The sequence below is a fragment of the Camarhynchus parvulus genome, chromosome 1 (assembly GCF_901933205.1).
Source record: "Camarhynchus parvulus chromosome 1, STF_HiC, whole genome shotgun sequence".
NCBI lineage: Eukaryota > Metazoa > Chordata > Aves > Passeriformes > Thraupidae > Camarhynchus > Camarhynchus parvulus.
In genome coordinates this window covers 3,969,513-3,985,000 of record NC_044571.1, presented here as the reverse complement: position 1 = coordinate 3,985,000, position 15,488 = coordinate 3,969,513, and the positions used below count along the sequence as shown (strand labels likewise).

At 39.8% G+C, this 15,488-nt stretch overlaps 1 protein-coding gene across 3 annotated transcripts in view; it reads left to right on the top strand.

Annotated features, from left to right (window-relative positions):
- The window catches only part of DSCAM (DS cell adhesion molecule), a 471,606-nt gene that overhangs the window by 261,200 nt on the left and 194,918 nt on the right, over window positions 1–15,488 (top strand). For all 3 annotated transcript variants that reach the window (XM_030957750.1, XM_030957759.1, XM_030957769.1), the window contains exon 4: window positions 9,266–9,412. In XM_030957750.1, coding sequence (XP_030813610.1) covers window positions 9,266–9,412 — 147 coding nt within the window. The remainder of the gene's footprint in view (window positions 1–9,265; window positions 9,413–15,488) is intronic.

The following is a 15,488-nucleotide window of genomic DNA, read 5'->3' as shown; positions in this document are numbered from 1 at the left end:
AAAGATTTTAATCCTCCAGACAGCTCCATATATCATGGGCAAAGTTGAATCCTCTTTAATCAGAGCCCCTAAAACTAGCTGGTGATTTAAAATTATCTGCTTGCTTGCCAGCTGAAATGAGGAAAGCAGCTTCTACAGCAATGTATGCAAGCACTCAAATAATCTAAAATTCAGGCATTAAAGATTATGGCAGTTTTATTCAATATCCTGGAGGATGACAGTTAACAACAGCTGTAGCTGCTCATGCCTAATAAATTCATCAAAGATTAAGAGGGGGAACAATTAAATAAAAACATTGTGTGATCAGTCAGGTCTATACTATTAAATCTATACTATTAAATCATAAAAGAGTAGCCATTAACAAAACCCAGTCTGTGTACACAAAAGCACAGCTCCTGCATCTATTTATGCCTTATTTGAAAAAACAAATAAATAAACAAAAAAACCAACACAAAATCAAAACAAACAAACAGGTTTATTCCTCCTTTATAAAACTTGAAGATTGCTTATGTAACATAAGTAGAATTGGTGTGGGCAGTTGGCATGAAATACATTTTTGCAGTCTCAGAAACACAGGACAACAAAATATGTTTTGATTTGAGTAATTTACGGTCTCTTTTTCAAAAGGGCCAAACTAATTCAGAAAATCCTAGCACTGCACATGTAAGGGAACAATGTCTTCCCTTATACTGAGATTACAGAAGCACAAATAAACTCAGGGTACTGTTGGATTTAGAGCAGCTAAAACCAGGAATGCAGCTGCCTCCAGAATTCAGGACCTGATTTTGGAACACTAGGCTCAGGCCTCATCCTGTCTCAATGAGAAACCAACAGGGAACAACTCTTGTCCCTATTTAAAGCTGCAATTGACTCAGCAGATAATCTCAGCTCAATTAACAAATCCCAAAGTGCAACTTTATTTTGTTCAGTCCCCAATTCCTTTCCTTTCCTTTCCTTTCCTTTCCTTTCCTTTCCTTTCCTTTCCTTTCCTTTCCTTTCCTTTCCTTTCCTCTTTTCCTTTTCCTTTCCTTTCCTTTCCTTTCCTTTCCTTTTCCTTTCCTTTCCTTTCCTTTCCTTTCCTTTTCCTTTCCTTTTCCTTTCCTTTCCTTTTCCTTTCCTTTCCTTTTTCCTTTCCTTTTTCTTTTTCCTTTTTTTCCTTTTCCTTTTCCTTTCCTTTTTCCCTTTTTCCTTTCCTTTTTCCTTTCCTTTCTTTCCTTTCCTTTTTCCTTTCCTTTCCTTTTTTCTTTCCTTTCCTTTTTCCTTTCCTTTCCTTTTTCCTTTCCTTTCCTTTTTCCTTTCCTTTCTTTCCAATTGTGTTCACCCTATGGTTCTATAGGCAAGAAACAGGCAGGTTTGTTGTCTCAGGTAGTAATAATTGGTGTAAAACATCAAGGGAAATCTGGAGAACTACAGCTATAGCAATATCCCCATTTATGAAACCCAGACATTTTGGAATGGAGCAAACACCACAGCATCTAAATTTGTCCAGATCTATTTTGATTGAAAATATGCAGAAGGACATTGCTGATCCATGATATTCCTTACAAATAGTGATGCCAAAATTACAGCAATTTTTATTTTACTCTTTTCCTCTCTAATCTTTGAAGAATCAAGTGGAAAATATTCCATTACTTTGGTGGCATTTTAGAGCCATGGAGATGTGGCTTTGCTGGGCCTCCCACACTTTGAGCAGCTCTGTGTGAATTCCACTGACTGAGAGGCAGAGTGACTGATAAGGAACAGATTTATTTACAATAAACCCCGATTCACCCTGACCTGCCACCAAAGCAGGTGCTTCTATCCCTAACTGAGATAGAGGAGGTGAGGGAGGGTAAAGAATGATGATATCAGAAATAATGTCTTAGTTTTGAGCTGTCAGTTTTGCACAAATTTTGCCAAGCTGTGAATCCACCTCTGTTAGAGCTGGAACCACACCAGGTCATAGGACTGGAAATATTTATGAATGTCCTCAGCTCCATGCAGAGAGCTTTGCACAGAGATAATCACAGTTTTTCTTTATTGAAGTCTAAACAGATTATGTGTCTAAATAAAATAGAAAGCATCTCATGTAAGGCTGCTGGCTTGTTTTATAAATTCTCAAATTTAATTCTGGGGGGTGGAAAAAGCCTATAACAAAAAGCAAAACAGAAGGGAAAGGAAAAACCAACTGCTTTGGAACTGAAGGAAACTTCAGACATGCAAGCTTGGCTTTGTGATAAGACACATTTCTGTGAGCTTTGAGGAGCCTGGAATTATAGATTAAATATCACAGCAGCCTCCCTCACCTTGGATAACACTTCCCATGGATTTTATGGCTTTTTCTTTCTTTGTGTCAGGAAAAAATGGGAATATCAAACACCTTAATTCCTCATAAGCAACATCATATATGGTGGCACTTCAGAAGCTTTGCCACTGATTTTTTCTGCCAGGAAATGAGTCATGATGGCCTCTCAAGGTATCCCATGAAGGCTGAGTTCCTTGAGTGGGTGATACTTGGAGAAGTGAAATCCTGACCTTTCCCTCCACATCTCCTTTCCTCATCTAATCTTTGGGCTGGGTACCAAAAGCCTTCCCAGGAATATGACTGCAGGGCAGAGTTTAAGCGAGTTCTAGCACACTTCCCATGCCCTGAGCAGCAGCCTGGTTTGTTTGAGGATGTTGTAGCAATGCCATAAATCTGAGTTAGAGGTTTCTGTCCCCTTTGGCTCTGTGGGGAGCTCTCTCCCCTTCCATGCACAGGTCACACTGGAAACTTGCTTAGCAGAAGCAATTCTATCCAGGGGAGGTGACAAGTACCCCTGGCAAGAGTCTTTTTGTTCTGTATTACCATTTGGCACAGGATTAGAACAGCCATCTGTTCTCTTAATTTTTATCAACCCAATTTAGGCTGCAATAACACAACGCCGTTAGATGTGTTTCCAACAAAGGAAAAATCAAATATGGTTTTTTAAATCATCTTGGGGGTAACATTGCCCCTGTTTAAAGACTACCAGCATGCTGGGGGAAAAGGGCATGATAAGAGAATAATCAACATTGTGATTTTAAAATATTCTCATTTTCATACAAGAGTATGATGCGCTAATTCGACAGGAAAGTGTTCACATTTTCTTATGAATTATACATGAGAACAATCTCACATAGAAAACCTAAACAGAATTTTATTTTAATCTCTAATATTATGCAGTCTAATGGAAAACATTAAAACCTTACATAAGAGCAATTTCATAATTGTTAATGTGACCTCTTCTCACTTAGAGAAACGAACACATGATTTGCTAACACTGCTAAACTTTAAGGAAGTCAGTAGGTTATTTAGGGCACTGGTCAGCAGATAGTAAAATCAGAGGTGTGTTTCAAAAATTTTGTGGGTTTTGGGGCCCTTGGTCAAGCCTAGGTATGACTCAGTTTCCTTCACTTCTTCCGTGTTTGTGTTCTTTAGGACAGTGAGATCCATCTCTTTGGGGTTCCTCTATCTCCAAACCAAGTGGTTTGCTGATATCTCAGATGAAGACATGAATTTAGAGTTTCTATCAGGGAATGAAATTTTGTTAAGAAAAGCTGTTGGCAAAATATTCCAGCTGTTAAAATATTGGTGTAATGGCAAAAGACGGCACAGCTTGGTTGTGTTAAAGAGGTTTGATTTGAACACTGAGGTTTTCATAGCAATAATTACAGTTTTAGGACAGTCAGGTGAGAGGTCACATCTACAGAAGGAGGGAAACCCCTAAATCCATGACTCTGAAAAGGAGATCACAGTTTTCTATGATGGGTTCAATTACTGGGTGGGTACATGGAAAAAAACATTGTACAGAAGAAAATGGTGAAATTTTGCATTCACTATGACCAGAACCAGAAATTTCAGAACTAAATTTATCTGCATGATGCAAGCTTGAAAGGGAACTTCAAAAAGTTGTTAAGGTGTTGAGTGAAAAACTACAGGAATATTTCAAGATATGAATAATTCACAGTAAATGATTTAGGAAGTTCAATCTGTATAACTAATTAAGGAGAAAGATGGTATAAGAGGTAATTTCCTCATGTTCTGTAAGGACTTAAATGGGCAGAAGATTTCTGGCTGTGGAGGAAATCTTTAATGAAGGCACAGTAAGATCCAATAACAGGGGCAAAGGCAGGTGGACCCAAACAATACACTAATTTTCAAAAGTAAGAATAATTGGAAGAATTTACCCAGGGCTCTCACATGCTTTCCACTTACAAGAAATCTTTAATCATGACTAATGTCTTTTTAAAAAAGCTATAGTGTAACTTCCAGATATGGACTTGGGCAGGGGTTAATGGCAAAAGGAGGGAAGGTGAAAATAACTGACTCTAATGGTTTTTCTAGTCCTTGGATCTATATATTTTCAGCCTCACCATGAGGCAAATTATGTATTATGTTGGATGCTGGGGAAAGAGTTATGGGTTCCATTCCCTGGTTTTCAAGTGGCTTGTATGAATTGTATGAATCTATGTGTCTCAGAGAGCTCCTCTGTAAAGAATTTAAATTTTCATAAAATCATAGAATGCTTTGGATTGAAAGGGACCTTAAAGGACATGTAATTCAAACCCCCTGCCATGGGCAGGGACATCTTCCACTAGGCCAGGTTGCTCAGAGCCCCATCCAGCCTGGCCTTGGGTTAAAATTCTATTTTTAAACAAGTTTAAATGCTATTTTAAATGGTAATATATTACTATGATTGCCCACACTACCAAGGCAAGAGATAGTGAGGGTTTCTGGAAGCCTTTGAAGTCTTTGAATGAGACACACATTCCAGATATTGCACCAGGTTTTCAAAGGCATCAAGCATTGAAAGCCAAAAGATATTTCAACGTCTCTGTAAATCAGATGCTGAAATTATTATAATCAAGTATTCAAGGAATTAATACAAATACTGCTGAGGATGAATAATAAATGGGAATTATGAGCTATATTTTGACAGTGGTTTTTTTTAATTGTTGTGAAGGAGGCTTCTCTGTCTTCCTCTCCTGAAGCCTGCTAGCAGCCAAACAAACAAAAAGCTTCAGTTGATCTGAAAGGATTTTTCACTTTAGAAAAATCTTTATTTGGCATATTAAGCAGGCGAGTCAAAAAAATTCAACTTCATTAGAGCAAAGCAGGAGTGATTAAATTAAATGTGCCTGGAGAAGAAAGCCCTGCCCTGGATCAACAGGGCAGTGGGAGCTTGTCTGTCCCATCCTGGTGCTTTTCTAAACACTTTTTGAAGTACAGAAGGCAGAGCACTCAACACTTCAGCTTTGTCACAGCTGACAGCCTGTCGGGTTTAATGAAAATGCTCTCAGTTTAGAAGATGACAGAAATTACATGCATTTCCCCTTTTATTTCTCTGTCATCTTTTTCTGTCTCGCATTTCTGCAGGAGAAGGAGGGGTTGGTTATTAAAAGCATTACATAAGTATGCAAAACATGTTAAGAAGAAAAGAGGAAAAGGAAAATCTTTAGCCCTGCAATTATACACAATGTCTGTTGGTGGGAAATGTGGGATAACATCTGATATGTGGCAATAACTATTTACTTTTAGCTATCTTTGAAGAGGGTGAGGGAAAAATCTCTAGATAATGCTTTAAGTGAAGGTTTTATTGTACAATTGCCTGAGTAATTTCCAACAGGAAGATGATCTAAGCAGTGTTAGATAGCTTGAGTGTGTTCATAACTTCTCCAGAAAATACAGCAAGATAACACTGAGCAATTTCTTGGCTCTGCAAAGCTTTTACATTCCTCTTTTATTAAGTGGCAGACTTTTAATAAGTGTGTCTGCTCTCACAGAGCCAAAAGCGTAACTGAGGAAACTCACTGCCAGGACTGAGCAGGGAAGGCTTCACCTGCAAATATCACTCAGTACTACAAGATGTGGAAATAGCCCACAGATCCTTTAAATTCATCACCCAGCCACTCCACATCCTCATCCCCAATCCACACCCCAGCTGTGATTCCAGAACAGGGTTTAAAGGGAAGCTCTGCATTTGATCTTCTCACTTAATTTATGTGGCAGCTTTTTTCATGCTTATCCTGAGAAGAGAGGCAAATTTGATTGCTAACAATGCCCTGTGTAGGCCACCTCTCAAAACTGTGCAGAGCATCTGAAAATAGTGACAGCTGTGGAAGAGCACAGAGGAAGGGATTTATTTTTAAACTTTGGCCCCATTTGTGTGATCTTAAACTTGGGCATTCTAGTAGTGTCCAAAGGTGTGAAATGGGATAATGGAGAAATGGAATTATGAAGTGAAAAGGAATTATATTTATTTAGCAAAGGTGAAAATGGACCCCAGAAAGAGAAAGCTACAGGAAGCCTTCACATGCATGAGGGGCACATTCCTGCCTCTCAGCTGTTTGGGCTCCACTCACTTGACACAAATGCACAGCATGTGCAGATTTACTGGAGGGACCAAAACAATCCCAGCCATCCCATTAACACCTTTTAATCTGTTCCTGGGCCTGTGGTGTGTTTGCAGCCTCTCCATTGCCATCCACCCTGGCACAGTTTGGTACCAGAGTCACATCCCAGCTGGAAAACCCTGATGTGAGCCTTGCCCGGGCTGCAGAGGATGTGTGTGCGCAGAGCAGGCAGGGCTGGGGGATTGCTGAGGGCACAGGGCTGGTGGATGCTCACACAGCTGGAAACAAAAGCAAGGCAGGGCTGTCTTTGCTGCATCCCCCAAGCCAGGCCTTTCACTGTGATTCCCATCTCCTCAAGCTGTCATTTTGTGCTGCCCACGGAGCATAAGGGAGGCAACTGTGCCTCAATTACCTGTAGTTCTTATAACGTATTCCCTGGAAAAGGTGGATTTGCTTTATGAATATTTCAGGAGTGCAGAAACTGCTTGTGAACCAAAGTCTGACATCTCGTGCTTTTCAAATCAAAATTCTAAATATCCCTCTAACCTAAATTTAGGCAGACCTTGTTAAAGGGTACAGATGTTGAGTAGCACTATTTGATAAGAAGTTAGGGTGCCCAAAATGGTTTTGAGTAATCTATACACTCAGACAGTGTTCTGAGTAATTGGGAATGTGAAAGGAAAAGGAAGAAAGCCTCAGCATAGGGCAGAACATTATATCAAGTAGATACAGCATCTCATTGGTTGAATTTATTGCTACTACGTGACTGTATCATTTCATCCAAACTTTACGACTAGAATATTAAAATGTAAGATGTAAGACAGCTTTGCTTTTTTTCATGTAAGCTTTTCAATGCCACGTTTCAGACATCTGGCTGTGAAACTGAAATACTACCCATTCAGGTGATTTTACTACTGCACTCCACAGTATCTTTGTTCCTAAGTCTTCTCTATGCAAGCAATTTAAGTTTTCAGAGGCATATGAAGTCAGTATGGCTCCTGTATAAGAAGGAACCTCTCTAGCCTGTAAATCTGTAAATCCACCAGGGCTGGAGTACAGCATTGCTCATGGCTGAGGAGAGAGCACTTCCCACCCAGTTCTTCCTCCTCCTTTGCACTTTCCCTTGCTCAGCTCTTCTTCATCAGCAAAAGAGCTCAACACCTTTTATGCCTCAATTATGGTGATTTATACAGAATCCCAGGATCCCTGAGGTTGGCAAAGCCCTCCCAGCCCATGGAGTGCCAGCTGTGCCCCATGGGCACCTTGTCCCCAGCCCAGAGCACTCAGTGCCACCTCCAGGGCACACCTGCAGGGATGGGCACTGCAAAGCTCCCTGGGCAGCCCCTGCCAAGGCCTGAGCTCCCTTTCCATGGGCAAATTCCTGCTGCTGGCCAAGCTGAGCCTGCCCTGGCGCAGCTTGAAGTTATTTCCCTCTGCTCCTGTCCCTGTGCCCTGGGAGCAGAGCCTGACTCCATCTGGCTTCCCCCTCCTGTCAGGGAGATTTAGAGAGAAATAACATCACCCCTGAGCCTTCTTTTCTCCACACTAAACAACCCCACAACTTATTTAACCCTGATGCCGTTATTTAATAATTCTGGATACTTCCAAGGATGAGAGAGACGGGCTGGTGTTGTTTTATTCAATGTTCTCTGCTTTGAGGGTCAGACTGGTGACATGAAATGTTTTTTTTTTCCAATTTCTTTTATATTATGGTTTAAAGGATATCACCCTCTGTAATGAAACCATTTCCTTTCTATATTCTCTCTGTTGGATTGCTTTCCCACTGATGCATCTGTGAGCAAGCATCCTGACTACACTTAATTATTAAGAAGTCATTGTTCAAACAGAGCTCTGAAGAAAAGGAATTCTTTCATCCTGCATATTACTGGACATTAGTTCATAATGGGTCTCAGCCTTGGGTATTTCTCCCCTACTTCTGGAGCCTGATATATTTTATAATACCTAGATACAGGTACATATATTGTAAGAGCTACCAGCTACAGAGAAATTTAGCAGACATGAAAAGGAAAAGATATTCACATTTTTGGAAAAGCACACACTGCTTAGATTACAGTATTTTTAAGTGGACATATTAACCAGGTGAAGCTCAAGTTTTCAATGCATTCTAAACAAGTTATTTCAATTTATTGCATTATGGAAAGTGCATTAGAGCAAACATGTACTGTGTTGATTTTAGGGGAGTTTGTGTCCTTGCCTTTAAAGTGGGCACTTACAGAACAGAGACAGTTCTGTGAGTGCCAAATGATAAAAACTGCTCATGTGACCATATAAACTGTGGTATTTTCCACATAGTCTAGAGCTAATAACTTTAAAAAATAATATTTGAAGAAAATTTAACCTGTAATACTTTTACTTTGAGAGAACAGTGGTAGAAACTCTGACCTTGAACATGGCAGACTTGTTTGGTTTTGGAGATTGTGGCTTTGCTGGGCAGGGTGGGATGGGACTGCTGTTCACACTGGAGCTGTTTAACTTGCAGGCATTGCAGGTGGGAGCAGCATCCCTGCCTCTCTAACCCCTACAGCTCTGCTGATGAATTGCATCAGATCATCCTACAACACTGGACTGAACTGGGTTAATGCACTGGTTCTTTATTTTACTTCACATACTCCTTGTATGTTTGTTAATAGTCATACAGACCATGGCACATTTCTCTCCTTCATTCTTCACATTTTTCTTAAAGATCTCTCTGTTTCTGCACATGAAGTACAAATAAAATACACATTCATTTATTCCTTTTGTGCATTTACAGTGAGCACTTGGTGAGCTTGGAATTGGCAGCTCTAAACCCAGCAACAACGAAATCTTCAGGCCCTGTGTCCTCCGTCCTTCAGTGTGAGAGTAACAACCTGCAGATATTTTAAACCCTGCAAATTCTTGTGTCTTTCAGGACCTAGATTTCTCATCACATCCACGGGAGCCTTGTATATTTTAGATGTACAAAACGAAGATGGACTGTACAACTACCGCTGCATCACCAGGCACAGATACACGGGAGAAACGCGACAGAGCAACAGCGCCAGACTTTTTGTATCAGGTGCTCCTTTTCTGCATCTTCCTACATGAAATGAAATTAAATGTTGCCTGTGTCTCTCTCTAGTGTGCCCAGCTGGCAAGGCATGTTCTTGTGTGGTTTCTGTCAAATGGAAGGTGGGGAGCCGCTGTAAAATGAGATGGGTCATTTAAAAACCCTTAACTTTTTTTAAATATGTTTTTCACATCTTAGTGGCTGTTTCCTGAAGGTCCCTAGGGTGTACCTGCATTCAGCGTGGTGATTTTTAGCAGGTTTGGAGTACTTTATACAGGGACTGTGGATGGGATTTATCCCTTACATGAAATAACATGATGTGGACATGCAGTATTTTTAAGGTAAAAAAGAGAATTTTTAATTTCTGACTCCAACATTTATAGATTTCTAAAAGTGACAGTGGATTGAAGGGTGACAGTGCCACCTCTCCAATGACACTGGACAAACTAACAATCTATCAAATTTTTCTTTTTCTATAAAAGAATGTAAAACAAATAAGTTATTCATATAAAGTGCGTGAGAAAGTTCGTTATCAGAATGTAAAGATCAGAAAGTTTAAAAAAACTTCAAAAAACAAAGTAACAATCCCTCCTAAACTAGACTTGTGCAGGGGAACATAATCACCTTAACCTCACTGTTTAACTAAAGAAGAGGAGCACTTTTGGGGGTAATGTACCTGCCCTGCTTTGGGGTGACCTGAACTGCCCCATGGTGCCTGTTCCTCTCTGTTGACCTCAGCAGGAGTTCAGGACATTGCACTCAGCTGTAAATATTTCCACCTCAGGGTTCTCATGTCATCTGAGGTGCATTTCAGCCTTCCTTTTCATTCATCCATCCCATTCCCACCCATACTGAAGTAAGCAAATATTAAAGTAGCTATGATCCCATAAGGAGTTTAAACAAAGAAAGAGAAATAAGTAATAAAGATCTTCTACCTCTCAAAAAAAAAATTTACTTCTGAGATAAATAATGAAAACCACCTTTAAGCATCTCATCTTTAAAACAATACCCTATAAGTGAACATAACCCACAAATACAACTATAAGAAAAGCTTATAAAAAGTAAGAGAGATTTCACAATTACGAATTTCCCTGGATGACTGCTATTCATAAAATTTAAAACCACAAAAAACTATTTACTTATAAAAAAGTCTCTATAACATTAGTAAAAAAAATTTCTCTCCCTAAGTAAACTAAAAAATGACTATTCTAAAAGTAGCAAACTGACTGAAATCTTAAATTTTACTTCTTTACATTATCATTAAGAAAGAAAATTATAAGAAGAAAAGAAGTGTCTTAAAAGTTTTATTCTAATTCTTATTACTCTTCCTTTTAATTACCATTAATAATTTTTTCTTTATACCCTTTTAAAATTTTACACCTACTTCACCTTTCTCCTAATCCTACATCACAAAAAAGAAAATTAAAAAGACATTCTAATAAGTACACTAGTAATTATCCAAAAAATCTTAAATTTATGAACCAAAACCAAAACACCTGGGGAAAATAGTATGTTCCCCTGCTTCCAGGAGGGATCTCCAGCCAGAAGGAGAAGGTGACCTGTGCCAGTGCACCAGGGGTGCTGCAGACAGACAGAAGGACTGAGAGGCAGCTCTGGGCTGAGCCCCAGGGCAATTTGTGCAGCAGGTGCGAAAACGAGAAGGTGGAATGGGCTATTTTAACTTTTCCTTGTAGTTTTAAATGAACTCCTGCTTGCTGTGTGTGTGATGGACAGTTGGGTTCCTCACAGCCACCACACACTCAGGGCTCTCTCATTGCTGCTCCAACACAGATTTTTCCCCATATTTTCCTCAGTGAGAGTGAGTTCTAGTTGTGGGTGAGGGGAAGAAGGAGCTGATCCCAAGCCTGGGTCTGGAACTTGCTCTCAAACATTTCTGTGAAGGGTTAGCACTTCTCCACCTCCCCTTCCTGTCCCTCATTTGCTGCTTGTCCATAACTGCTCCCTTTGCTTGCAGGTGAGCAAATCCAGCGTGCTTTTCCTACATCCACAGAGCTCACTGAGGCTGTATCCCAGACTTTCTCTTTCTCCCCATATCCTCACCCCACAGATATCATCCCCACCATCCCACTGAAAGCCCCACATGGCTTTTTCTCCTTTTCCCTGTTGCCAAGTTTCCTTAAAGGCCAGTTAGGATCTGGTGACTTTCCCAATCTGACAGTCAGTGGGGTCATTCCCCTTTTGACCCTTTCCTCTCCTCTTCTGTCAGAATAAAACTCCATGGTCAGGTCTCAGCTCTCCACCCCTCTGAGTGTCCTAAAGGAGACAGAGGTGAGCACAAGGTTTTTCCTTATTAACCTGCCTCTTGCCCTCCTCCAAAATGGACATTGAGCCCTCTGAACATACAGGCCACTACAAATATAATAATTATTTAAAAAAAATATTGGGATTGTTCAGGTTAGAATCACTTACCAGTCAGTTCCAGGAGTTTTTCCCGTTGATAGGTGTCCCTGGTGGGTAGAACTCTTGCCCCTGCTTTCCCCAACCAGATGAAGAAGTTCTCCTGCACAATAATCTGCCTGTTGTGGTCTTTTGAGAACAGGCAGGATTCCACCCTTCCAGCTGGCTCCATAATATGGTCTGCTTCCGTGTGAAATCATGTTAAGGCTGAGCCAGTGGGAACATAAATAAAATCAGGCTTGTATCTTGGTTACCACAGGAAAAAATTCTGGTTATCTCACTGAACAAAAGGGGGGAAATGAAAGCTCTGCCTTGTTTGAAATTTAGGACAAACAAGCACCTTAAAGGATGTTCTCTGTCAAGAGCTGCCTTTTCTATTCTCCTCCACAGACCAAACTGAAATAGCAAATTTTACCTGTGTGCAATAACTGGCTTTTTTAATTCAACAGGGTTAATTATCATGATCAGGGCTAGAGTGGGCTCTGATTTCCAGTCCTGTTAATCTACTGAGCAAGTGCAGCAATCAGGGGCAGAGTTTGTATCTTAATATTTCTCTAACAGGTTTTTCTTTTTCTGTACTGGAATTTGTATTTTTAAAGAGTGACTCCTTTAAGAACTGGGATCAGAGAATCCATGAACATAGTTCTGAAAATTCTACTTGCATGAGACCTACCTTTTTGCCTGCCTTTTCCATCCATATTTGTTCTTCACTTGTTTAGGGATGAAATAGTTTGTGGTGGATGTTTCTCATATTTCCTGGCCACATTTAACACAGGTTAAGCTTTATTATTGCTTTAAAATAGTGAGACTGGTAACGTGCAGATAATAGCAAATAAAAAAATTGCAAAAATAGTGAATAATTAATATTTCTATATTAATGAAAAAAAAGAAGTTCCAAATTCTATTTTGAGTAAGAACATAATCTTGAAATCACATGGCATTTCTAAATAAAACTAAACCCAAAGCCATTAACATGCAACAGAATATACTTCTAAGAATCATTATAGTGTCCTTTTCCAACAAAAAATTTGTCCTGCAATGAATCTCATCTCCCAAAATCATTACTGCTTTTTAACTTCCACACTCTGAAAAATCCTTATCATTTTTAAAGCTCAAAAATCTTCCTCTTCTGTCCTTCAAAGAAGTTCCAAAGTAGAATATTTTAAAACAGTATTTTTGCCTCTGTTTTTCACCATTTTCCTTGCTGGAAGTCATTTGCAGCCAACTGTCAAAGCATAGTAAAATAATAATTCAAAAGAGGCTAAACACATATTGGAAATGGGTTATGTTATTTTGGTATTTTTTTGCCTCATTGCAGGTGATTGCAAATTGTACTTTGTTTGGCTGTTTGGTTTTTTTTTTTTTTTTTTTTTATTTTTCCCCTCCATAACTGAAATATATGAACTGTAGGAGTTTTAAATAGGAGTCTGTTCCAGGGACAACCTGAAGAAATGCTTTTACTGTCCATTTAAATGTATAATATATATTAATATAGATTATATATTAATATAACATATATTTTATTCCACAGAGTGGAAGAAAACAGGTCACTGGAATCATATCTTTTGTATCCCTGAATATATTTGTAAAACCTCCTCTATAACAGCAGGGTGAAACTTTCTTCATTATGCAGGCAAATCTCAGTTTAGCTGTCTTGCAGCTGGGACTCCAGGCTGTGCTGCTGCTGACAGGGCTCAAGTTGAGAAGGAACAAAGGGAAATAACTCTGGGATAGAGAATCCAGGATCTGCTCTGCTGCTTGAGTAGGGATGTACAGATAATACCTCTAAAAAGCATTTATGCTTTTTTTATTATTTAAATATTTAATTACTTGCAACTGAAGAAATTGATTTCCTGTAGATGTAACCTTCCTAAGAGCCAGAAGCTGTAATTTCTTGCCTGCTTGTGGTTTCACTCTCAGTTAATTCCCCACAAAAGAATCTGAGCCTGGTTACAGGGATGCCTGATGACCCAAAGGGCGAGAGAGGAGCTGGCTGATCAATTAGTCAAATTGACATTGGCCTTCCCAACAGCATCCTGGCAGATTGTGCTTTCACTGAGCCAGACATAAACAGCACGGCAAGCTCAAAAATTTGTCCCATCTTGGTGCCAAATGTGGACCTGGAGGCCACTGATTCATCCAAAAACACTCATTAAACCACGGCCAACACCTTCCTAATGAGACACTCAGCAAGCTGAATGTGCCTTTGCCCTCAGTGGCTCAGGGTTTTCCTGGCCTAGAAAGCAGAAAAACCTCTGCTGTCACCTTTCACAGGACTTGCCATTTTTGGGGTTTTATTGAGATATAGTCACACAAAAAAAAACCCCAAAGATATTTTGTCAATTTTTTAAAATATCATGGTTTTGGTTTCTGGATTGATAGTTTAACTTGAATAGCCTTAAGATGTTTGCTCTCCTGGGTGCCCTCCCAGTTGTGGCTGCAGTTCATAAAGATATATTCAAGCTCATTTTAAACCAGCTAGCTCAGGTACTGATTACTTTTGGAATAGATTGAATTCAGCATGAAGTGCTCCTTTAATCTCTCCAGCTCCATACAGGAACCTGCTGCAGCTGCCCTGTGAGCAGCACTGATTTTGCTAAGTTAGAATGACCCTTGAAAATGCCAGAAGTGTGGCAATCACACCTACATCCAGTCAGCTGTGGTTAGATATTCCCAAAAAGGGGTCAGTGTGTCAGGTAGGTCAGCATGTGGAGTTTCTTTGTGAGACAGAAATCTTAGCAAAGCACGTGCATGTGATGAGAAAATACTTTGATGGATTTTTTTTCAGTATTTTTGTTGCAATAGCTCCAGGATGGGCTGCAAAAAAAATTTAAATAGTGTCAACCTCTATCTCAAAAACTTTCAAATCTGAAATTACAAACCAAGCACTATTTCTGATGGGTACATGCACCTCTGGTGAAGACAATCCTGCCAGACATCTGTGAGATACATAAATCTGTGCCAGGTGCTGCACAAGTGAGGGCTGCAGTTGTCAGCAAATTGAGCACAGAAAGATGCACTATTAAGCTGTAAGTTGGTCTTGTCACGTTAAGTTCTTTTCCCACAGAAGAAGAAAAGGCTTGTCTGTCATTTTGACTGCAGATAGAAATCCCTGTGCCTTTGCCCATTTGTCTCCTGACAAGGGAATAAATTGCTCCCTTAATTCAAAGCCTTCAGACCACCGAGAGAAGGGACAATGTGTTGGCTCCAATCTAGTCGAGAAGTGGCAATAATTGCTAAGGCAACACATTTCTGGCTCTCTGTGCCTCTCACAGGGAACATGAAGGATGACCAGCAAAACGTTTGCCACCTGGAAAAAATCCAAGGAGAGGATTTCCAAGCAGTGATGAGTTGCTTCAGCAGCATGTGCTGCTGGATCCCAGCCACCATGACTCAAACTGGTTGGCTGGGTCAGAGAAGCAAACTGTAGTGCCCAAAACACTGGGCAGGCAAGTCAGAAAATGCAGGAGTGTGGTGGTGCTTGAGAGAAAAGAATCTTGACTCCATGTTTCAGAAGGCTGATTAAATATTTTATGATATATATCATATTAAAATAAAATTATATAATAAAACTGTACTAAAGAAAGAGAAAGGAGACATCAGAAGGTTAGAAAAGAAGGAATAATAAAATCTGAGAGACCAGAGCCTTGACACAGCTGGACCATGA